This window comes from Triturus cristatus, chromosome 1_2, assembly GCF_964204655.1.
Source record: "Triturus cristatus chromosome 1_2, aTriCri1.1, whole genome shotgun sequence".
NCBI classification, from domain to species: domain Eukaryota; kingdom Metazoa; phylum Chordata; class Amphibia; order Caudata; family Salamandridae; genus Triturus; species Triturus cristatus.
The window spans coordinates 922,806,244-922,831,306 of NC_140580.1; the positions used below are offsets into that span (position 1 = coordinate 922,806,244).

At 44.1% G+C, this 25,063-nt stretch overlaps 1 protein-coding gene across 4 annotated transcripts in view; it reads left to right on the forward strand.

The window, feature by feature from the left end:
• NMNAT1 (nicotinamide nucleotide adenylyltransferase 1) overlaps positions 1-25,063 on the forward strand; it is a 260,444-nt gene that overhangs the window by 152,251 nt on the left and 83,130 nt on the right. For all 4 annotated transcript variants that reach the window (XM_085609796.1, XM_085609795.1, XM_085609794.1 and 1 more), the window contains one exon: positions 19,715-19,898. In XM_085609796.1, coding sequence (XP_085465922.1) covers positions 19,715-19,898 — 184 coding nt within the window. The remainder of the gene's footprint in view (positions 1-19,714; positions 19,899-25,063) is intronic.

A 25,063-nucleotide genomic window follows, 5' to 3' on the forward strand; every position in this document is an offset into this window, starting at 1 on the left:
CTATGGCAAATTAGATCTTTACAAAATGTGCAATGAATATCAACCTTCCAAAATCGAGGGTTCATTTCCAGAGGGCCAGCAAAAGGAGATTCTCCCCCCACAGATGAAGGGCTCACCTGACCTGCAGAAGAAGGAGTAAGCCCTGCAGGTGATGGTCCAGGCTGAGCTGCTGTGGATGTACTGGCTCGTCTTTCTGAAGAGTTACCTCCAAAAAGATGACCATGTGTCCTTCTGTGTACATCCTGGAGGTGTCTCTTCATGGTGTGATTCCCAAAGGAATACTTCCTGTTAGGATTACCTCTAGAAAGTACACGCTGACACAGCTTGCAAGTAACTAAGGGTGCATTCACCTTTTGCTGGCCTTCTGGAAAAGTAAAATAATCCCAAACATAAGAAGGCTTTTGTTTCCTCGATCTCTGCCTCAAGACAGTGCTGCTAGTGCTAGCCTCACTCTCAGAAGAGCTCTGCTGTTCTGCCATCGTATCCCAAAGACAAACCAGCTCCTTCTCCCAAGGGATCACAAGCAGAAATGAGGGGAATGGGTGTGGTGTAGGAGAGTTCTAGAACTGAAAGTAGTTTCAACCAATCAAAAGTTGTGTTTCAAGATCACATGACCTACCGTACGCTTACGGTACGCTTACGGTACGCTTACGGCAAAAAGTACGCGTGCGCGTAAAAAAGACACGCGCTTGCGCGCAAGCGCATAAAAGTCACTCCCCGGCACTTCCGCGTAACGTGCGCGTGTGGCGTAAGCGCGCACGCGTCCCACGCGCAGTACGCGCGGCTACGCAAAGTGCGTAACTATACGCAAGCAGCGTAGATAGATTACGGGCGTTGCGTAAACCGTACGCTTACCGTGAGCTTACGGTACGCGTACTAAAAAAAAAAAAAAAAAAAAAAAAAAAAGAACTGGAAATAAATTTTACATGTTTATTTTAAAAAATATATTAAAAAAAAATATTTAAGGATTTTAAAAATTAAAGCATAGTCTTTATAAAAGGTAAGAAAATTAAATTAAAAATATGTTTGAAAAAATTGAAGAATAAAAAAAAAATTAGCATTTAAAAAACCTTGCAAATTCACTGAAAAAACCATGGGTTTCACACACGTTATAGTTAGGAATTAGCATTTAAAAAACCTTTGAAATTCAGTGAAAAAACCATAGGTTTCACACACGTTATAGTTAGGAATTAGCATTTAAAAAACCTTAGAAATTCAGTGAAAAAACCATAGGTTTCACACATGTTATAGTTAGCTGGACATTTTACTCGTAAAAAACCAATGAAATTGCCCCGTTATAGTTAGTTCAGCTAACTATAACTCGCGCGCCCGCAATGCACTGCTGATGACGTCACATATTACATCACTCATGACATGGTCAGTGACATCACTCATGACATCACTGATGACATCTCAAATGACATCACTGATGACATCATCCTTGTGATAGAGTGGCAGACCTCCTCTTCCCCTAATATAACCTTTGACACACACATTCAAAAATAGAAACTACAATGTTCAAAACAATGGACATACCAATACCAGTTAAAACAACCTTTTCAGTAATTCTAAGATCCACATACACATCCACTCATTCACCAACAGTCCAATTCAGTCACTCATACATGTACTCACTCATCATATGTACTCATACACCTATACATCCTGTTACACAATGCCACTCATCCATAGAGTTACTCACACACATAGTCACTCATGCTAACAAAGAATCAAACATACATTTACTTGCATATACAGTTATACACACACCACCACACTTACTTCTACGGAAACTTACACATACTTAGTCTTTTAAACAATCACTTATAGAAACACATACTTATTCATACAGGAACTCTTTCAATCTCTCACTCTCACATATACTCACATATATACACCAATAGTCACATATACTAGTTTAAAACATATGTAGTTACTCATAAAGACAATATTGAGACAGTCATTCACTCACTAACACACCCATACACACACTCATCCACCCATACAGTCCTGCACACATGCTGTGTTCAACCCATACAAACAATGAGTCACTCATTCATGCACCTATGCACTACGTAATACCCCCCACCGAACCATGCAGACACTCAGACTGATACTCAAAAAACCAACTAATAACCTATATAGACACCCATGTAGCTACTCACCAACCCATGCAGCCACTTATACACAAAGTGAGAGACTGATACAGATATTTACATATTTAAACATTACTCACTAAGCCATGTATTCACTATGATACACTTAATCAGTCAGTTACACAATCAATTTTTCAAAAACAAATCATCCATTTAGACACTTATATACCCATTTATTCTTCCATCGACCTTGAGATATACATATATAAAACATATTTAATTTTCAGAAAAACACACATTCACTGGATGATGTCATCAGTGATGTCATCAGTGATGTCATTTGAGATGTCATCAGTGATGTCATGAGTGATGTCACTGACCATGTCATGAGTGATGTAATATGTGACGTCATCAGCAGTGCATTGCGGGCGCGCGAGTTATAGTTAGCTGAACTAACTATAACGGGGCAATTTCATTGGTTTTTTACGAGTAAAATGTCCAGCTAACTATAACATGTGTGAAACCTATGGTTTTTTCACTGAATTTCTAAGGTTTTTTAAATGCTAATTCCTAACTATAACGTGTGTGAAACCTATGGTTTTTTCACTGAATATATATATATATAGATAGATAGATAGATAGATAGATAGATAGATAGATATATTGATGTCGAATTGGTGTAAGACCCTTATGGTCAGCATTAATATATTCTTGAAGATAAAGTGCACGAAGGTCTGTATTATGTATGGCTGCTCTGGCGCTAGCTGTGGCTGTGCGCCAGAGTGCACCCGTTGGCATTATTGAGACTCGTCTTCCAATGCGCCGGGATGTTGGCGCAGACTTTGAGCTCTGTCTTCATGTGCACTTGAGACTGTGTGCACATTGGATAAGGGTCGGTGCAAATACATTTTAGATTGGAGCAACCACGTGAGTATGGACGCAGAAATGGTTTGGCATTTCAGAAAGTATTTTCGGAGATCTGAACATGGGCACTGTTCGACATTTTTGTTTTGAACATTTTCACAGAAGGGGCAGCGTGACTCAAAGGAGAACATAGCAAAACTAATGGAGGGAAAGTGAGAGAGCGCTGGAAAAGGTCAGGACATGCATAAGGGACTTTCCCAGAGAGTAGAGATAGGTAAACCACTGAGCAGTCAATCTCGTGCCAGGTTCCTGGATTCGGCTCGGCTCAAAGTCGACTTGGACCTTTGAGCTAAAACCGATTAGAGCTTTCATCTGCCAAGAATTAGAGATAAAGCATTAACCATTGAAGCAGAACAAGAAATTCCCTTCTGTTGTCCGCAATGCTAAAAACCCAGGATCAATTCCTGGTTCCCACATGCCCAATTTGTGTGATCCTCGGTCCAATGTTTCATTTCACCATGCCTCCTTTTTTTATTCGTTATTGCCCATCGGAACACCTTAAAATACGTGACTTTTGGTATGAGCGCAGTACAAAAATCTCTAGTGTGTTTACTTAATAGACTATTATTTTGCTCCGTGTATATTAGGAATAGGAATTTAGGCTACACATATGGTGTACACGACAACTGACTAGTATCTTAGGGGCTCATTATGATGGTGGGTGGACATCAGTCCGCCCGCCATCATAACGGTGATGGGACCACCCGCCAGACACGCGGCGTTCTCACGAGTGCAATTAGGATCTGGCCGCCATACTGGCAGGTGCTTCCTGGCCTTTTGCCATTGCGGACGGTGCTGCTGCTACAATACCGTCCGCAAGCATGCACAGCATTTCCCTGCAGGGGGGTACCATGAGTACCCCCCAGTGCACCCTCCCACACCCTCCCACAGAGGCTGCCCGCAACAGGCCCCCAAAGGCAATCCCCGCCAGCCTTTCCAGGCGCCATGGAAAGGCCTCTACAACTCCCACATCCTAATGTGGCGGACGGTGCCCGCTAGGCACCGCCAGCATATTAGTGGCCCAGCTCCACCCGGCAGGCAATCGGAACAATTGCCAGCGGCAGACGGACCTTGCATCCGCCGCGATACCCACCGCCATCCTAATATGGCGGTGGTTAAATCTCATTTCGATGGCGAAACGATCGCCACTGCCGGCCCGGCAGTGGTGATCGTTCCACCATCGTAATGAGCTCCTAAGTTCGCTAATGGTATTATTGTCTGGGTGGGGGGAGTGACCCTCTCTTTCCGGGTCGTGTTTAAAATATCACTGGTATTAAAAGGTTCTTAATGCAGTGATATAATGTAGTAACACAGAAAACAAGAACTGGGGGTCTAATGACAAACAGCACAAAAGTGATGAACAGAACTAAACCTTAATGCAACAAACCAAGCCTAGAGCAGAGCATCGATTACCATCAATCTTACTCGAAGAACGGAACAAATAGTGAGAGAAAAGTAGCTCTCATGATCATTTATATCATCTGGTGATCCAACTATTGGCAGAGGTGTGTCCCTTGATCATGGGGACTGCCTCGCTAGTTTGAAGCTCTGTTGCTCGATCAGGCTGATGAATGTTAGCCAGAGAAACACCAGATGCAAAAAATTGTAAAGAACAAGGATAGTAATCCTATGACGTGCAGTGCATAGAAAAGGAAACAGTGAGGACTAAAAAAGGTTGTGTAGAGAGGATAGACCTTAATATTCCAAGTGCTCTGCACACCTTGATTAAAAGGGTGTAACAAAGTTATAGCAGTGCTTCCAAGTGACTGCTATATAGAGGTCAACATGTTTCAGCCATCCGGGTTTTACTGCCCACGGCTTTCTTCAGGACCTATGTTTCTCTAAAACATGCTACTGCAAATGATATACTTCTAAACGTGAAAAGTGACCACACATATCTATCATGTATGGGGTTGAACAAGATTGAAAAGAATACAACCTTAAACAATCTTAATCCTCTAGATCGCAGGGTGTAGTCATCACCTAGAAAATAAAACAATTGTTGCACAAAATCTATGCACACACATCAAAAAAGTGCTGTAATTAAGACATAAATCTGTCTTTACATTAATTCAAAGCATATATAAATTGCTTACCCCACGTAATCTGGGATTGTACCTCACCTACCCTGGAACCTTGCTCGGGTGTAGGAGGCCCCGCTCTATATCGTGGGTAACAAAAGAAGAAAACATTTTTACTCTGTTTTTGCTTATTTAATTTTTATTTGTTATTCTTTACTACCCGAGGAATCCACTCGTATACCCCGGTATTGTTATGGCTTGAAGCTCAGAGTGAAGAAGCTCCACTCTCGCTAGAACCTGCTCTCCTTTAAAACAATACTTGCTGCCAAACTCTCATCAATCATCTACACAAGGTCTCTTTTTAATGGCTATGGTCTCGGCAGACTCAAATGTCAACCAACTTGCTAAGACCACAACTAGATATCCTTGTGGCTGTGATTCAACAGTGAAAACACTGAACAAATTAGTGTGTATTCCATGATGGGCCAAAAACGCACCAGAGCGACAAAGAACACAAATTGGACCCATCAAGGACAACAGCGCTTACCTATCCGTCGTTGCCCCAGGATTAACCGAGCTGGATGGGAGGCAGCGACGAGACCGGAACGGGCGCTTAAATCCCTCTGTCTAACTCAGCTGAAAGCAGTCAGCGGTGTAGGCCACACCCATTGAGGCCGCACGCCGTTTCGTCCACGTGGCGTCTGCTTTAGACTACAGGATGATGTCATCCTGCATGGGACGTGTAGTTCTGTTGGTGTCCCAAAATATAGACCACAAAGTCTCCAACAAACAAGTGTTTTATAGTCAAGTATAAAGTAATATCTATAGTGCTACATGCCATGGAGCAATGTTTATACACTAGGGTAGTCTGACGGCCGCATATACGGCCACACACTCGCCGAATGTCTGCCTCAATTCGAGAAACTACAAAGTGATGTCACAGAAAATAGAGTTGTAGTTTCAATAGGAATCATGGTTAGAGTCACGTACCACATTCACATTGTACTATTTGTAGCTAGTGCTTTTCGTTGTTGCTTGGCCTTGCACTGCTTCGCATACATGTGTGTATGGCCTTTCATTCTAAAAGTCCGTGTCTTACTCCTCAATGTTGATATGGAAGGGGCAAAATTAACCCATTGAGGTGCGCTTATATATAGAATACTTCGTGCGCTCTAAATGTTTTAGTCGACCACCAAGTGGTCGCGCACGCTCACAAAAAATAGTGTTAGACAGCCCAATGGATGTCTTGCTGATCCACTGTCATCTTCACGATCATGTCTCCCTGGGGTAACCAACTTATTGGTAATACTCCCATCAGCTACAGGTCGACAAGCAGAGGAAAGTGTATAAAGTAACAGAAACTTATAAATGTGTCGTGGGCAAACCCCAAAAACACCCAGAAGCTCATGTAGGGCACAGTATTCTATCCCCAGTATATTATATCCAAACAGCCTCCTACTAGGAGTAAGCGGCTTTTCAATGTAATTTCCAAGCACTTCAGGTTGTCAGTCACAAAGCAGTCTGTTTATAGTGTCAGAAACCTATCGGTGTGTCGTGGGCAAACGCTAAAGTTCAGAAGCAATCATCTAGGATAAAGTATTATGTCTCCAGACAACAACTGATTCAGTCATGGAGGAACCCCTTTCCCGACAACACTGGTTATGTTCCTAAATCGCACCAGAGCCAGATTGCAAACTAGGTGTCTACAAATTGGTCCAAGGTATATCGTCATTTAGGCCCAGAGTGTCACTTTGGAGCTTATGGACCCATTTTTGTTGTTTGATGAAGAGGTATCTGGAAATGTCACTCGTATGGGAAGGTATAATCGGTTTTTCTAGTACCGTCCAATGAAAATCTACTGCGGCATGATTAGCCTCTACGAAGTGTCTGGTGAGTCTAGTAGTCAGTTTTTTGCACCTGAACGTGCTTTTGTGTTCAAGCATGCGTGCCCTCACTTTGCGGGTTGTCATTCCCACATATCGAGTGCGACACGGGCACGTGAGTAGATAGATTAAATTACTACTATTGCAATTGGTAAACTGGGTTTGGATCCAAGGGCTGTTGGATCCTATGTCGATTGTTATGGTGTGGGTGGTTTGTGGGCAAACGGAACAACCCCCGCATGGATGGTGTCCAGTAACTGGCGGTAAATCCCATAATGTCCCCACTGGCCTGGTGATACACATCTGGGGGCGTGTGTGAACCAATCTGTCTTTCAGGTTACCTGATCTTTTAAACGCAAACAGCGGCAAAGCAATCTTCTCATTGCAGCTGTTTAGGATCCGCCAGTTTTTCTTAATGCTCTTCTTGATTTTGTTAGATAGAGTGCTGAATGTGTTGACAAACGTCAAACGTTCGAGATGTGGTTTAGGTACAGGTGGGTCTAACAGAGCTTCGCGGTTGTTATTCAAAGCTCTCTTATAAGACCGTTTGACCAGCTTGTGTGGGTAAAGTCTCTCTTTTAGTTGTTCAGTTAAGAGACTAGAGTGTCTTGCAAACCCCTCTGTGGTAGAGCAGTTCCTCCGAACCCTTAAAAACTGGCCGTAGGGCAAATTATCCCTAAGGGCTTTCGGATGCAGGCTGTTGTACCGTAAGAGCGAATTGCGCGCCATGGGATTCCGGTACAGTTCGTTCGTAAGACCCTGTGGTGTTACAAAGATGGATAAATCCAAAAAAGCCAGGCGCTTCTTATCACTCTCTACTGTAAATTTTAAGTAGTCATTGCGTGTATTTAACCACTGATGAAATAGGCCAATGGACTGTTGGTCACCCCGCCACACCACCAAAACATCATCAATATAACGCTTCCATAAGCGAATAGATGTAAGGAAGGGGTTAGTGGGGGCCAACACATGTTCCTGCTCAAAAGAATGGACATATAGGTTCGCTAAGCTGGGGGCGAAAACGCTGCCCATGCTGGTACCTGAGATCTGCAAATAGATGGTACTCTCAAACTTAAAGAATTTTTCTTTCATCGCTAGTCGGGCCAAAGACATGATGAAGTGTATGGGTGTAATGGACTGCAAATCCGTAGCTTCCAAGATAGAGCATACTGTGTCCAGTGTCTCATTTTGGGGAATTGATGTATACAAAGATTCGACGTCGAAGGAGACTAAAAAATCTGTCTCGGAGTCGAATTCAATTTGTGGAAGCAGTCGCAGGACGTCTTTGGTATCCTGTAGATACGTCGGCATCTTTTGGACAATAGGTCTTAAAAAGTAGTCCACAAATGTAGACAGTGGTTCCAAAAGGGAACCTTGGCCTGAGATAATTGGTCTCCCAGGAGGTGGTCTTGTGGGCTTATGCACTTTAGGTAAGACGTAAAAATAGGGGATAACGGGAAACTTAGTTTGTAAAAACTGTGCTTCTCGTGTCGTTATCCATCCTTCGCTCAGTGCCTCTTCGGTGTATTGCCCAATGATTTGTTGTAATCGTTCAGTGGGATCCAGGGTCAGAACTTTGTAAGAATTCTGATCACTCAACTGCCGGAGGCATTCTGCCCTGTAGTCGGTGGTATCCAGAATGACAATGGAACCACCCTTATCCGCAGGTTTGATAGTAATATCATTGTCTTTAGCCAAGGAGGTAAGAGCCAGTTGCTCACATCGTGGTAAGTTGTTAAACCTAGTTTGCTTCTGTTTGCACATGGCCGTGACCTCACTGGTCACGGCTTTCTCAAAAGTCAAAACCTGAGGTGGGACCAAATGCGTAGGAGGATTAAATGTAGATTTTGGTCTAAGACCCGTATTTTGCTCATTCTCAGGAGTGTCCATAAGTGGTTTGTCCCTGAAGAAATGGTGGAGCCTTAGTTTTCTAAAGAACTGTGCTAGTTCGCATTGAATCCGAAAGGGGTCACCTCCAGAGGTGGTAACAAAACCAAGACCCCTATTCAGAACGCACTGCTATAACTTTTTTACACCCTTTTAATCAAGGTGTGCAGAGCACTTGGAATATTAAGGTCTATCCTCTCTACACAACCTTTTTTAGTCCTCCCTGTTTCCTTTTCTTTGCACTGCACTTCATAGGATTACTTTCCTGATATGTGTATTAGTACACATTAATGAGCTTTTCTGAAAAGGAAGCTCACTGAATTTCTTTTTGTTTTCTGTGTGAAGTAGATCACATAATGGGAGTAGTTAGCATGTGTGAAGCTGCTGTAGGAGGCTGGCTTAGTCTATGGTGCTCACTTATGTAAGTGTAGCACCCTGCACTAATCCAGACAAACCTTATGGAGATTTTAGTGGTCTTAGACAACCTTAGAAAGCTCTCTAAGTGGTAGCTGTGAAGAGCAGCCTTCAAGCTTAGTCTAGAAGGAGTGTAAAGCAGCTTGTTTTACCAGTACTTAATCTTATGGTATTGGTTAAGTGAAAAAGAACCACGCAGTGTAGTTATAAAAATATGTATTTATTATTAACACTCACTGACACATGGCAATATCTCCTACCTGGAGATATAATCACAATACACACAATACTTTGATACAAGAATACGCACGTAGCGCTAATACATAGTGGTTTCCAGGGGGAGACTAAACCATAAACTAAAATAGTAGAATGCGAACCACAACCCAAGTCGAGACTAAACTCAGAAGACGTAGAAGACTCGGTAACCCAAGGAACCACCTGAGGTAAGTACTCAAACTCCATGGAGGCTGTGTGCAGAGTGATAACACAACCATGAACTGAATACAAGGCAATGGGTAAGTCGCGGTTGCAGTTTCAAAGAAGGACCCTTCCCAGCAAACCCTGAAGAAACCCAGTGGAAGATGGAAGGTTGGAGAGTCCCCCCACCCATGGATACCCTAGGAACCAGAATACCTAAACCATGGAAGCCGGGTGCATAGCTGTGAATTGACATCGGAAACCGCTGTAGACCACAACGGAGGACTTCAAAATAGATGCCACTGGCAAAGAAGGTGAAAAAGTCAGGTGAGATCCAAAGGTGGATTCAAGATGAGAGGTATCTCCAAGCAGAGAGGACAGAGTCTATACCACTCAGGAGTGACCAGGAGGCACGGAAGACGAATGCCCACCGATGTCCGAGCTGCAGGGGTGTTGACGGTGCCCTTGAAGTTGCAGTTGTGCGGACCAGGCGATGCTGTGGAAGACCAGGAGCCATTCACAAGCTGTCCCATGTCGGATGTCAAGAGCTATGGGGTCAGTGTCCGGCAGGGGCAACAACAAGCAACCAACTTAGTTATCGAAACGGGTGCAGTGTCTGGACCAGCAAGGTCCAAGTGTCTCGCCACGAACAGATAAGTCAGAACAGGCCCAGAGGAAGCTGGGGCGCCCACTGGAGCCAAAGAATACCCTCAAGAGGACCCACAGGCTGAAGGCACAGGAGTCGCAAGAGGACCTCGAGCAGCTCACCAAAGGATTGAAGGTCCACGCTGCATAGGATGAGGTGCAGGCAAAGATCTTGGCTGCAGGAGATGCTTGAGGCTGGAGCATCTTGGAGCCGAAGATCTCTGGTGAAGAGAGTCAACCAGCCTTGTCAATGGTAAGTCTATGCGGTACACAGGGGTGCTGCTCCAGCGGTTCAGACGAGGGATACTGGCTTCAAACATGCTGTGAAGACAGTGCAGGCCTCGAAGAAGTTGCAGAACCACCACCTGTGTTGCTGAATCAGTCCGTAGGAGCTTTGGAACAGCAGACTTGTAAGCTTCGTTGCGGTGCCTGCAGATGCAGGGAAGTGGCTCCTTAACTTCAAGGGAGAGTCCTTCTGGTGCCTTGGATGTCCACAGGCCTTTAGTAGAACCTGTATGAAGTACAGGCACAGACGACAGAAAAGACTGGCAGGACAACGAGACCAGGAGCAGTAGGAGTCTTCCCAGTTGCAGTCTCGGTTCCCAAAGCGAAGTCCAGAGTGCCCTAGCAGTTGAAGTTGAAGTGGTTTCGGATCTGAATCTTGTCCCTCAACGAATCTAAGGAACCACCTACAGGTAAGCCCTTAAGTACCCTAAAAAAATGGTTGGGACGATTTAGGAGTCCCTCCCACAGGAGGGGCTGGACAGTGGGGAGGATACTCCCATGCCCTTTGTCTAGTTTCGCGCCAGAGCGGGAGCCAACAGCTCTCTGAACTGGTTCCATCTGGAGTATGCAAGGAGGGCACCAAGTGTGCCCTTCAAAGCAGTCTAGTGGTGCTGGCAAGCGCTCCCACCCTGTCCCAATACACTAAGTTGTGTCTTTGAGGTGGTCACACCTCCCTGTGACAGGAAACCTATTGTCTTGCCTTCCCCAGCTCGAGCTTGGCTCAGAAGCAGAAGGGCAGAATCGTGTCTCTGGTCGCCATCAGCCATAGTTTGCTGTCTGGGTCTAGAAGACTGGTACCGGGAGCACTGAGGGCCTCCCAGAGGAGCTTTACAGTGCATGGAATCATACCTCCAACACCATTTACGGTCTTGGGGTATGATTCCAACATGTTTGATACCAAACACAACAGGGTTCGTTACAGCCAGTCTAGAGATGGCCATCGCGTAATGAGGCATGGGCACTCTATATATCGTTATGGCTGATGCACTTACAACCCGGGAGGATGGACTCTGGATTGTATGAGTGTCCTGCTCATGCAAGGGCACCCTCGCACGTAATACTGAGCACCCTGCTTTCAGGATTGAAAGGCCTGCCTTAGGGGTGACTTATAGGTTTTAAGTGCAGTGACCTCAGATATAAGGAAACCTGTATCTGCCGTAAGTGGTGCTAGCACCATCTTACACAGGCTGCAGTGGCAGGCCTGTAGTCATAATTTGAGTGGTCTTTCATGGGTGGCAAAATACATGCTTCAGCCCCTGGGTGACCACTGGTGTACCTATGCCCTTGTTACCTCAGTACCATATATTAGGGACTTATAAGGGTACATCAGTAGCTAATGTGGGATGTACCCAAGTACTCACCATGTCCAATTTAGGGAAGAAACACAGAGACTGGGGTCCTGATTAGCAGGATCCTAGTCAGACTAGTCCGTAAAACATAACACCAGCAACAAGTGGGTGGCCATTTACAGATGGGCAGTCTGAGGAGAGTGGCTGACATTATTTTTTAAAGAATTTGGATTGGTCTCCTTTTTCTCCTGTACAGAGTTGCCCACTGTAAGTGTCGAATGACATTTTGGGTTTTGGCAGTGTTATTGCATTTGCTTGTTTTACAATGAGCATGTATATTTGCAGTATATATATAGTTCGATTTTTGTATTGGCTTTGAGGGGGGCAAGCGTTTGGTTCTATGCTTTGCGCGTGCTTGTTGTAAAAAGAAGAGGTTATGTTTATAATGTGAATTTTTCATTTTAAAGTGCATGCTCTGGAAAATGCAAGGATTGGTGCTGGAAATATTTTCAGGAATTTATTCTAAGTGTTAATTCGGCAAAAGTCTGCTGAGCATATTTATTCCGCTGTTTTCTTAGTTGTGTAAGGCTTGTCGGTTACTTTGCATGTGTGTGTTTTGTGGTATAATCAGTTTAATCTGAAACTGATGGTGTGTTCTTGATGGGTGTGTGATGCGCATCACAAAAATGTACCTCACAAAATGGAAAATGAATTAAGCACTCTTTGCTGTTAAAAAAACATTTAAAATGAACATGACATTTTCAAAGCAGGAAGAGTATTCCAGAAACAAATACCAAAGACTTCTTCATTTTACATGCAGCCACTTACATTTAGAAAAAAACGATCGCCTGCAAGTCACACTTTAACTTTGAAAACAAGCATTGGCATAGCCAATAGGTCTCGCTTTTGGGACCTTATAAGTGTTTAGCCATGCAACATTTGATGTTGTTGCACCAAGGATATTGTGCTGCATAACTAAATACTTATAAGGTCCCAAAAGCGAGACCTATTGGCTATGCCAATGCTTGTAGGCAGGGAGAGGTGACGGCTTTACATGTTTCCCCTGTTCAGGTAGGCACTAGGTTGTCTCTCTTCAGGGTGTAGACACCTTATGAAGCAGGGAGTGGGACAAGGATGACACAGCACCTGATGAGCTACAGTAAAGCGCCATTTTCATGGATGATCTTAAGAAATTTAAACACATCTTACCAGGTTTCTTTTTAGGCAGCAAGGAAAATATTTGTGGATTGCAGCTTCTAAATTTAAAAAAAAAACACAAAAAAAAACCTGTTTTGCCATTTGCGGGCAGATATCGAGAGCGGGCACAAATGAATACAGCCAAACACCGCGTGTATTCTCCCACACAGCAGCTCCTGCGGCCTACATGCGCGAGGTTGGCTTATTAAGAATTTGCTGAGACAGCAGTGCTTGAAGCAGCTTAAGGGTGACACTGGCTGTTAACCTTCTGCCGCCTGCTTCTGGACTTTAGGGCTCCAAGTTAAGTTGGAGATCTTAAAATCATCCTTAAAGGTATATTTGGTTAAGGGTAATAACTCAAATTTTCCTCTATTCAGTTTATAGCCAGATACCAATCCATAGGCCTCCATCTCTCCCATGAAAGCTGTAAGTGAAGATTGTGGTTTGGAGAGAATAACTAAAATATCGTCAGCATATGCTGCCAGCTTAATTTGTTGAGGATCCGAGACAAAAACTGTGATTGAGTTATTCTGGCAAATTCTTGAGAGAAAGGGTTCTAAGGCCAAATTGAAAAAAAAGGGGACAAGGGGCAACCTTGGCGTACTCCTCGTTTAAGATTAAAGTAGGGGGAGATGAGGCCATTGGTAGATATGGCGGCCTTGGGCTCAGAGTAAAGTAGGGCTATTAAAGAAATGATTTTCGGTCCAAACCCAAACCACTTGAGAGCGTGGAAGATAAAAGGCCAGTAAACCCTATAATTCTGCATCTAACGCAATTGCCGCCAAGGAGTCCGGATAATGTGATGATTTAGATAAAATGTCAAAGAATAAGCGTGTATTGTCAGTGATGTTGCGACCTTTGACAAAACCTGATTGTTCTTTTCCAAGCAGCATGGGAAGATATGGTTCTAATCTTAGGGCTAGAGCTTTCGTGAAAATGTTATAATCTACGTTAACTAAGGATATAGGTCTATAATTCTTACAGTAACGTAAATCCTTATCAGCCTTTGGTATTAGACAGATCAAGGCTTCGGAAAAAGAGCCAGTGGAATTACGGGAAGAGATAAAGGAAGAAAGAAGAGTGTGTAAGTGTGGGAGTAATAGATGAACGAAATGTAAATAAAATTCCACTGTGAAGCCGTCTGGGCCTGGGGCCTTGTCTTTTTTAAGAGTTTTTAAAGCATTTAACAATTCTGTTTGTGTAAATTCAGCTTCCAAAGAGGCTAAATCTAATTGGGGATTAATATGTTTTTGAATCGTGGAGAAATATTGGGATATGTCTGTATCTGAGGGTGTGTTTTCTGGTGTGTAAAGGGATTGATAGAAATGTACAAATACTTGGAGTATTTCAGTGTCTTTGAATTTCGGTGCTTGGCTATCATCTATAATGGAATCAATATGAAGTTTCTGTTGTTTAATCTTTAGATAATTGGCTAGAAGTTTGCCTGATTTATTTTGGCCACCATAATACTTTGCTGAGGATTTCAGTAAGTATAGGGAGGCCTGTTCGGTAGTGGACTCGTTAAAAGCGATTTTTGCAGTGATGAGATCTTTAAGGGAGTCCTTCGACTTGAAGGTGTGGAAGGAGTGCTCAAGTTTTTTAATCTTTGCAAGCAGTCTGTTATGTAATATGCGGGAAACTTTACGTTTATTTGACACAAATCTAATGATGAAATCCCGAGCGGTGACCTTAAAGGCGTCCCACACTGTATGAAAGGAGACATCAGTCGTTAAATTAATGTGAAAAAACTCTTGAGCGAAAGAGGTAAAAGATGAATTGAAATTAGGGTCAAGGAGTAAGGAATTATTGAAACGCCATTTTTTTGGCAATGTGGATTGATTTAAAATGTCTAATTGAATTGAAACAGGTGCATGATCCGAAATGAGTATAGGGCCTATGTCAGCAGAACGTAAGGATTGGGAAATGTTGCGTGAAATAAAAATATGGTCTATCCGAGATTGTGTTTGATGTGGAGACGAAAAAAAGGAGTATTCTCTTGTGGATGGGTTGCAGAGGCGCCATGAGTCTAATAAGTTTCTTTGTTGAATAGTTTGTGTGAAAACTTTGTGTGGCGTGTTTGGGATAAAGGGGGATTTAGAATTTCTATCAATAAACGGGTCCATCACTTGGTTGCAGTCTCCTGGAAGAATAAAGTTTTCTGATGGGTACTTGAGCAATAATTGAGATTTACGAGACCAAAATGTGGCATCACCGCTAGTAGGGCATAAATGTTAAGCAAAGACAGAGGAGTCTTCCCCAGCAGGAGGTTAGTGAGAAAATACCTACCTTCTGTGTCGGATTCTTGAGATACAAGCTTGGCATTCAGTGCTTTGTGACAAAGAGTTATAACCCCATTCCTTTTGCCATCTCCTGGTGAGAAAAAGATTTCACCAACCCAATTTCTTTTGAGTTTTAGTGATTCGCCTTCGGTAAGATGTGATTCTTGCAGTAACGCAATATTAACATCTAATTTGGAGAGGTGAGATAAGACTCTCTGTCGCTTAATGGGGGAGTTCAAGCCTCTGACGTTCCATGTGACAATTTTCAAAAACATTTGTGAGATGAAAGTAATAAAAACATAAGTGAACCAATAAAATCTCGTAAATTATGAACAATAGTACATGGGAAACATTCAGCAATAGGAACTATAAAAAACATTGAAGTAAACCTTATATTAGGTACGAAGATATTGAAAGTTAAAACCAATTGAGAGAAGCTGAAAAGGTGGGAAAGATGAAGAAAAGGAAGAAGCAAGATTGGAAAAAGAGGCAAATGATAGAAACATGAATGATAAGAAGGAAGAGGGAAAAAAGGAGAAGGGGTGAGAGCTGTAAAGAAGAATATAAGAAAAAGGATCATATCCACAAAGAAGTCAAAACGATGGAAGGAGGGGGGGGGGGGGGGGGAGACCACATGGAATGATGACGTACCCAGACTCCATGAGGTAAGGCAGGGAAGACTTCGAGATGTAAACAACATTCAAAACTAAAAGGTCAAGCACATGAGGGTAGGTCCTGTGTAAAAAGAAACAACAAATGGTTAATACAAACAGGATGGAATATGTCATGACACATTATGAGGTCATAATGTGAAATGGAAGAAGATAATGAGAACAAACAGACCATTATACCATGACAAATTCCATTCTAGAATTCTGTAAGTAAAACAACATACTGAAAAGCTAAACCCTATTCCAATATATAACAGAAGAAGAGCTATTTAGAGATTAATGAGATCAAACAAACCATTATACCATGGCAAAAGGTATACTAAACTTCTATAGTTAAAACAGCACACTGATGATTTAATCCCTATTCAAATATATTCCAGACGAAAAACTGTTTAAAGCGAGTGCTGGAAATGTCCATCTTTTCTGGGCATTGTGCATTGAGGAAACTCTTCAGCTTTGTTGGGTCCTCATAAGTCATGGTGTTATTGTTGAGAGTGACTTTAAACAAGCAAGGATGAAGCAATCCGAAACGAGCTCCAATTGAACGCAACGCTGGATGCATATTGAGGAATTCTTTGCGTCTATCTGCTGTGGATTTGGCGTAGTCTTGCGAGAAGAACAGTTAATGACCTGAAAATGAAATACGCTTCAGGAGCCTAACTGCGGAAAGCACTTTGAGGAGGTCCGTATACTCAAGAAAATACAATATGACTCCTCTTGGTCTTTTCGTGCTTGAGGGTGTTGAATGCAGTGGGCCCAGTCTATGAGCACGTTGTATATTGAGAGTAGTGCCCTCCGGTAGATTTAGTACTGTCGGTAGAAATTTTTGAAAGAAGGAGATGGGATCCGATCCCTCCGTGACTTCCGATAATCCATAAATGCGAAGGTTGTTGCGTCTGTTTCTATTTTCAAGACTTTCAACCTGTTTTTGCAAGGATGTAATCTGGGAATGAAAGATGTCTACTTTGTTGTAATATGCACTGAGAGTTTCAACATTATGTTCAACCTTGGTGACTCTTTCTTCCAATTTTTCCCATCCATCGGTTAAGATTTGTATTTTAGAATTTGTCTCTTCATCAAATGGCCGCAGAGCTCGAATTTCATCCAGAAGGAGATCCATGGAGACAGACGAAGAAGGCTTGGGTGGAGAGGGTGGATTTTGTTTAAGGCGTTTAGTTGTTATTTTAGTAAGAGAAGAGGAGCCATTAGTCGTATTCGAAGAAGCAGCTGTTTTGGGCGTCGATGTTTGGGAGTCCTCCATTTTAATGAAGTTCACACGTGACTTTGAATGGACAATAAATCTACGATGTGAAGATATTTGCGATGAAAATACTTTTTTTAACCTACCCATGCAATGGGGAGAGTTAAAACCTATACAGAAAAGGTAATGTAAAACTGCAAGGTATAACTTACGTGCGCAATTCCACCTAATAATAGTGGGCAAGGCACACTGTGATAGAATTTGCGTGCATTTGGCGCATGACAGAATATCAATAATATACATTTACCAATAAGTATGAAGTGAAATATAAAAGTGATATCTGTATGCTTAAATGGAATAGAATATATGTATGAAATGTAAGTCACCACAATACATTACAAGAGTGTGTCTATGCCCAAGCAAACCATACCACATGCTTAGCTTAATACCATATCCAATAAAGCCACTTTAAATAAAGAATCTCGTGGTACACTCCTATAACATTGTAGGTTCTGAGAGAAACACAGCTAAGAAATGCAGATATTTGCACATACACATATTAGCAACACAGGAACAAGGTTGCTGAAATGCCCATCTAAAGCCTGTTAATACAAGCGCAAGGGAGTAATGTCCAAATTCACTTTTCTATATGACTTCTAGTGTGAAACATCCACAATCAGTGAACCGGGGTCAGTAAATAAATAAAACATTGCTCCTTTCTGAAGAAATTCAGAGTGCGATGGAAATAATCTCCTCAGTGTGAAGACTGCTTTGAATCCACAGTTCTCATTCAGTTAGTCAGGAAGCCATGTGTTTCACAGAAAGGGCATTGAAAGGCAAAGTGAGGCAATAAATCACTGCAGAATTTAACTTTAGAGTTCTTCTCATGTTAGTTCAATTTGTTAACCTCCAGAAATCTATGCTGCCAGTGAAAATGCAAACTGAAAGGAAACCGGGCTCTCCCAGCGAGCGCGTGAGCGAGCAGAAAGGTTAATAAAAGGTCAAAGCTTGCCAGAAAGAAGACGCAAATACTTCCATTTAGAGGCTCTTAGATTCCGACCATAAATTATGCAGTTTTGCAGACCTTCAAGACTCTGGTGAAGCCAGAAAATCCCTCAGAAAGCCCCGTCACCTCAAGCGAGTCACAGGAATGCCGCCATCTTCCTCGGGCTCAAGCCACGCCCCCGCTCGGCGAGATCTTCTTAATCTGTAGCAGCGCCAAGATGCTATCTATCTATCTATCTATCTATCTATCTATCTATCTATCTATCTATCTATCTATCTATCTATCTATCTATCTATCTAACACAACAAGTAGGTTTCTGGATAAGTGGATATTTAATGAAACGCTACATCCATGTTGACAGGTTTGAAGAGTGCCCTACTTTTATTGGTTGCTTTTTGATAGTAGTGTCAGTGGCTTTGGTATAGCTGATAAGAGGCCTTTGTGTTGAGCGGAGTGATTTGAGTTGGGAAAGATCATGGAAGAGTGCCATTAGTTTAGCTTAATTATTGTTTGTCTGCTTATTTCTTGCTTGTTCTTTAAGAATTATTGAGTGCATTATGGGTCTTTGAGTTTAAAAACATGTTTTAGAGGTATGTTAAGTTCAATATTTGTTTTCAGGCCTGTGGTGTGTATACTTCAAGAAGTGTGTTGACATATGATGTGGACTGCACAGAGTTTGAGAAGATGGCGAGTTTTCATTGGAGGGTGTCCGAGGGTCTGTAAATCCTATTGAAGGGGCTGTTGAGAACTTAAGAAATGAGAGGATCATTAAGCGTACAGGGCCAGGTAAACTTATGGATGACAGCAAGTTCTTCTCCCTTCTTGTGTGTTCAGCCTATTTATTGGATATTGTAGTCTGTGGGGATGGGGATGCCAAGAATGTGTGAGAGGTGGGCGTGAGCCATGTTTCTGTAATAAAACTGAGTCTTGGTTGTTTCTGTGTGACATCACCTATGTCAGGTGCTTGGATGACTGCACAGTGTCCATTGTTGAGCATGAGTTGGAGGGTTTGTGTTGTTGGTGATGTATGTGCTAGTGAGCAATATTTGAAGGATGCTTGTATGGCATGTTAGCGTGGTATGTTAGCATGGTCTGGAAGTGTCAGTATGGGTTGCTTATGTGGTGTGTGAGGCACATGGTGTTAACTGCTTACCTGACAGGCAAGGGACGTGGCCCTTGGTCGTAAATGGCCCAAACAAGAGTGTCCTTTATCTTCCATTTGCAGAGGATGCCTGAGTTATGAAATGCCTAATGGTGGGTCTTAATAAATCTGAGGAGGTGCCATGTGGTTGGCTGGTAAGGAGGTCACATGGCTTTCTACAAGGGATGCTGGGGCATGACTGAGCCTTTGGTGAGTGGTTCCTTTTGACCGGGGTTCCAGAAGAAGGAATAATCGACTGGTCCTGTGCTTGGCAGTTGGATCCATGACCTTGTAAGTTTGAGGGATGCTGTGGTATGATATGAGAATCTTCCTAGACTTACTGATTTTCTATCTGCAGGGCACTACAGGGTGGTGAAAGGCATTATCTCTCCAGTTGGAGACAGCTACAAGAAGAAAGGTCTAATTGATGCCTGTCATCGACTGGCCATGCTACGGCTCGCTACTGCTGACTCAGATTGGGTGCAAGTGGATCCATGGGAGTCCTCGCAGAATGAGTGGCTGGAGACTGTGCGAGTGCTCAGGTAAGCACGCGGCAAGTATGCATTGAGAATGCTAATCTTTTGACTTTTGTATAGTTAAGTTTGTTTAGTTTTGTGCTAACCATGCCTTTAAAGCACCCAGTCACGGGGCTATTACCTCTCAAACTATCAAAGTTTTCAGAGTCTACAAACGTGAGTATATTCATCCAACTCAACCTTTCCATTAAATGCATTGGTCGCCTCGCTAGAGGAGCATTTAGTAAGGAAGTGCAAACGTCAATAAAATGAGGTTAGCCTTAAATGAGACTCTTTTTCTCGGACACTTGGAATAGAAGTTGAAGTTGCTATGCCAGGTCCTTGTGATGTCCATTCAACTCATGCCTCTGTTTTGATTAGTAACAGGCGGTAGAGGCAGCTGTGAGTTTGTTGGAAGGTTAGAGCTGAGCAGAAGAGCATTCAGGACCTCAGCCCACGTCTAGGAGAGGAAAAGGGGATGGAGAGAGGAGACAGAGCTGGAGAAATGATTGGGTGAGACAGGAAGAGAAAAACACCGGAACTGGAGAATGGCAGAGTGATCAAGAAGGATGGACTTTGAGCAAAGAGGTAGAGATAAAAGACTGAAATGAAATAATAGAGTAAAAGGATAAGAAAGGAAAGGAATGAGGATAATGTAACAAAAAGAAATATGGGAAGCAGGACAGGAGGTGGGGTGGATAATTTAATTGAACGGTGACAAGAGAACTAGAATGTGGATAAGCCTTAGCGTAAACAATTTAACAAATTGGCACGTTGCTTCTTGCTCAGTGGATTGGCCAAGGTCTGACCAATCACACAGTGTACATCCCACATCAGCTTCTAAATAAGGTTTTCTGGACATGAGGGCCTTGTGAGGAGCTGCTTCAGGGGATGGAAGTGGTGGGCAATGAGAGCCGCTGGCATTTGATAATAGACTGAAGAGCTGGTACCTATAGCAGTGTGAGCAGCTGGCAGAGTGAGAAGTTGGCACTAATAGGCAGAATAACGAGTTGTTAATAGTTGGAAGCATTAGTAGCTGCTGATTGTTTTATCCTGAGCTTAGTGTATTTTTTTATTATTGTCAAATTAATTTCGGTTGCTCCATATTATAAACATCACATGAAATTTCAGTTAGCCTAACTAAATAAAAAATGTGCACACAGAAAGATATTCTAATAAGTATTTTGTAATGCAAATAAATAGGAGATTTAGGTCAAATATTCATTTCTTCAATCTTTCAACTAATTTCTGCAAACTCACTAAAATACCATGTGTCTGTCTAATATGATTATATTAATGTCATTAAACTCTGTTTCTTTGTGGATTTTAACATGCCTTTATTGGGAATATTGGTTGGACTGGTGGAGAGACAAGGCAAGGGAACTCCTGAGAGGCCAACACAGATTTTGTAGAGGATACCAACTGCACAATCTTTATTGGCATGCAAATGATGATGGTAGTCTTGGTAAAGGAATGTTCTATTCCAGAAATTAGTTGGGTTGAAAGATATCAATAGAAAGCATGCCGTCTTATAGGGATTCAAATGCAAAAAGAACAAATGATGGACGGAATACTGAACAATGTCAAACGCTCACCCCCAGTACAGAGATCTGGGCCTAAATACATCATGTTATTTTTTCTCACCACGCCACCCCATTTTGGGCCTCGCCATATGCAAATCAGTTTTGACTCTGCTCCCGATGGGAACAGTCCGGCCCAATCTGCCAGGCCAGGTCCCATTGGACTGGAAACAAGCATCCTGGTACTGGTTTTGGGGTTTCTGATGGATACATCTGCCAGTGGATTCCTTACCTTGTGAATATCCCCTGCGCCAGCATTCCACGGAACTTTTTTCCCCAGCTCTCTACGCCGACGTGGACGTCATAATGCATCGGCTCCGCTCGCGACTCCGTATGACGTCACCGGAGCCATAAGAGAGCCACGTCGGCGTGACGACGTCAGTTCCCTTTTTTCCGCGCCGTTGACGCGCAACGGTTTTTCCACTACTCTCTTGCTACTTTGTAGTCTTGTAGTGGTTACTGTTGGTGAATTCACCATGTCTTCAACTAGGAAGCCAGGTTTCAAACCTTGTAGGGAATGTGGGGGCCACATGTCGGTGACAGACCCCCATGAAGATTGTTTGTGGTGCCTTTCTTCTGACCACGGCGTGGAGGACTGTTCCAGCTGCAGAAGGATGAACCCCAAGGCCTTGAAGGAAAGAGAGGCGAAGCTCTTCATGGCCAAGGCAAAGAAGGAGAAGAGAGGTAGGAAGAAGGAGAGATCGATGCCGGAGTCGTCGACTTCGCATTCTTCGAAGTCGAAGAAACACCACAAGAAAAGGAAGCATAGCTCTCGGCGCCGGTCTTCGAAAAGCAAGGCTTCGAGATCGACTTCTCCTCGACGTCGAAGTAAGGATGTGTCTCCTTCTCCATCTAAGTCTCCAGAGAGATCGCCTTCGCCGAAGCGGACTCCGGCGCGGTCCCAGGCACAGTCTGGTGCAGTCACCGGCGCCAGTGGAGTCTTCTGCTTCTGAGGTCAAGCAAGAACAGGAAAAGGAGCCTTCTCCAGAGCCAGCTGATCCTGTGGCTCCTGTCGAGGACTTTGCGGCTCTGGTTCCAAGTACGCCTCAGCCGGATCCGGGATCGATCCCTTATCCACAGTTCCCGACTCCGGGTGTGAATTCGACGCATTTTCTAAATGCTATGTATGGGATTTTTCAACGGGCTGCCGGCGCACCTTCTGGTCCCGTGGGTCCTATGGCGTACACCTTGGGGGTGCCGCAGCATTATGCTCAGGCCCCATTTATGCCCTTTTTGCCGATGGCTCCTTCGTGGCAGTTTCCGGCGCCGTCTGGGGATCCATCTCGACATCGATTGGATCGGCCTTATTCGGAGCCCTTCTCGACGCCGTTGCCGACTCCCTCGGCTCCGCGTCCAGCGCCGCCGACAACGCCGACTCCACGTTCGGTTCCACGACTCCGCGTACGGCACCGCTAGCGCCGGTTCCTCGGATCCTCTCAAGGAGAGAGGCTCAGAGAGTCTTGGAAGAGGAGCGCTATAGGGAGGAGGCGGAAGAAGGTGAGGTGGATACATCTTCCGACGACTTTGAAGGGATCCAAGAGGCTAGTGGTCTTGATACAACTCCGGAGTGGGAGCATTCTTCTACTAGATCCTCTCCACCGCAGGAGCTGGCTCCTTATCATTTAGTGATAAAGAAGGCTGCAGAGTTGCTGGACTTGCAGTTGCCCTCTGCTGAGTATAAACCAAACCTTCTGACTGAGGTATTACATTCGCCAGCTTCGACCAGTGAACCCTTGTTGCCATTTAATGAGGCTATTTTGGAGCCAGTTTTGGATGTCTGGCGTAAGCCACTTTCTTCGCCGGCAGTCTCCAGACAGGTGGCAAGGAGATATAGGGTGGCTCCTGGGGATCCAAGTTTTCTGTCTTCTCACCCTTCTCCAGAAAGCCTGGTGGTGCAGGCTTCATGCTCGAAGCATGCTTCAGGAGCCTTCCCTCAGACTCCCGCGGACAGGGAGTCCAAAAAGGCTGATCAGGCAGCTAAGAAGGCCTTTTCTTCAGGGAGCATGGCGCTTAAATCCACTAATGCCACCTGCTTGCTATGGTGCTACGTTCATGCTCTGATGGACTCCATGAAATCATTAGCCCCTAAGTTGCCAGAAGGGGATAAGGCTTCTTTTATGGAGGTGGTCACTGACACTCAGGCTGCTGCAAGGCAGGTAATTCAGTCAGGACTTGACACGGCTGATTCTGTGGCAAGGATAATGGGATCGTTGATAGCCACTAGGAGGCAAGCGTGGCTTCGTTCTTCTGGCTTTTCTACGGATGTTCAGGCCACCTTGGTAGATTTGCCTTTTGACGGACAAACTTTTTGGCGAAAAGGCTGATTCCGCCTTGCAGAGATTTAAAGAGAGCAGGGTGACGGCGAAGTCTTTGGGTCTGCAGACTCCTGCTAAAGGATTTGGGCTTAGGAAATTCAGAGGCTTTGGCAGATCTTCATTTCGCTCCTTCTGGCAGCCTCAGCAGCAGCAGCAGACTCCTCTCTATAGATCATATAGAGGAAGACAAAGAGGACAAAGAGGTGCTGGTCGCAACCCATCTTCATCTTCTGCCTCCTCTGCTCCCAATGAAGCTTCATGGAAGCAGCCCTAGATCCCCCATCCTAGATCATGTGAGACCTGTGGGGAGTCGGGTGTCCCATTTTCTGCGAGGTTGGAAATCTGTTACAACCGACCTTTGGGTTTTGAACCTCGTGTAGACTGGGTACGCCCTCCCCCTTACCCTCCTTGCCAGGGTTACTGCTCGGAAGACCATCTGCTTCTTTTGCAGAAGGAGGTTCTAGCTTTGCTTCATAAGGGTGCGATAGAGGTAGTTCCAGAGCAGGAAAGGGGTCAGGGATGCTACTCCCGGTATTTCCTGATTCCCAAGAAGGACGGCAGATTGTGTCCAATCCTGGACCTCAGAGTCTTGAATTTTTACCTGAAACAGGAGAAATTCAAGATGCTGACCCTTGCGCAGGTTCTTCAGGCGTTGCAGCAAGGAGACTGGATGGTGTCGATCGACTTGCAGGACGCGTACTTCCATGTCCCAATCCTGAAGTCGCACAGGAAGTATCTCCGTTTTACGGTTGGGTCGCAACATTACCAGTTTACGGTCCTCCTGTTTGGTCTTACTACCGCACCTCGAGTCTTCACGAAGGTGATGGCAGTGGTGGCTACTCATCTCAGGAGGTCGGGGATTACGGTTTTCCCCTACCTGGACGACTGGCTTCTGAAGGCAGAGTCCCTAGAGATGGTGCAACATCATCTGCAGGTAACATCTCAGCTGTTATTCAACTTGGGTTTTTCGATCAATGTGCCCAAATCTCACCTGGTGCCCTCTCAACGCAACCTGTTTATAGGGGCGGTACTGGATACTACTGTGTGTCGAGCATTTCCTCCTCCTCAAAGAATTCTCGACATTCAGGAGATGATCCCTTTATTCCACAATGGAGCGGTTGTTCCAGTTCTGAAGGTCCTTCGTCTGCTCGGTTTGTTCGCTTCCTGCATTCTGTTGGTCAACCATGCACGCTGGCACATGAGGGCGCTCCAGTGGTGTCTCCGCAGGCAGTGGTATCAGCACAACGGAGATCTCAGGGAGTCGATCAGGATCTCCGGAGAAGCTGCAGCGGATCTA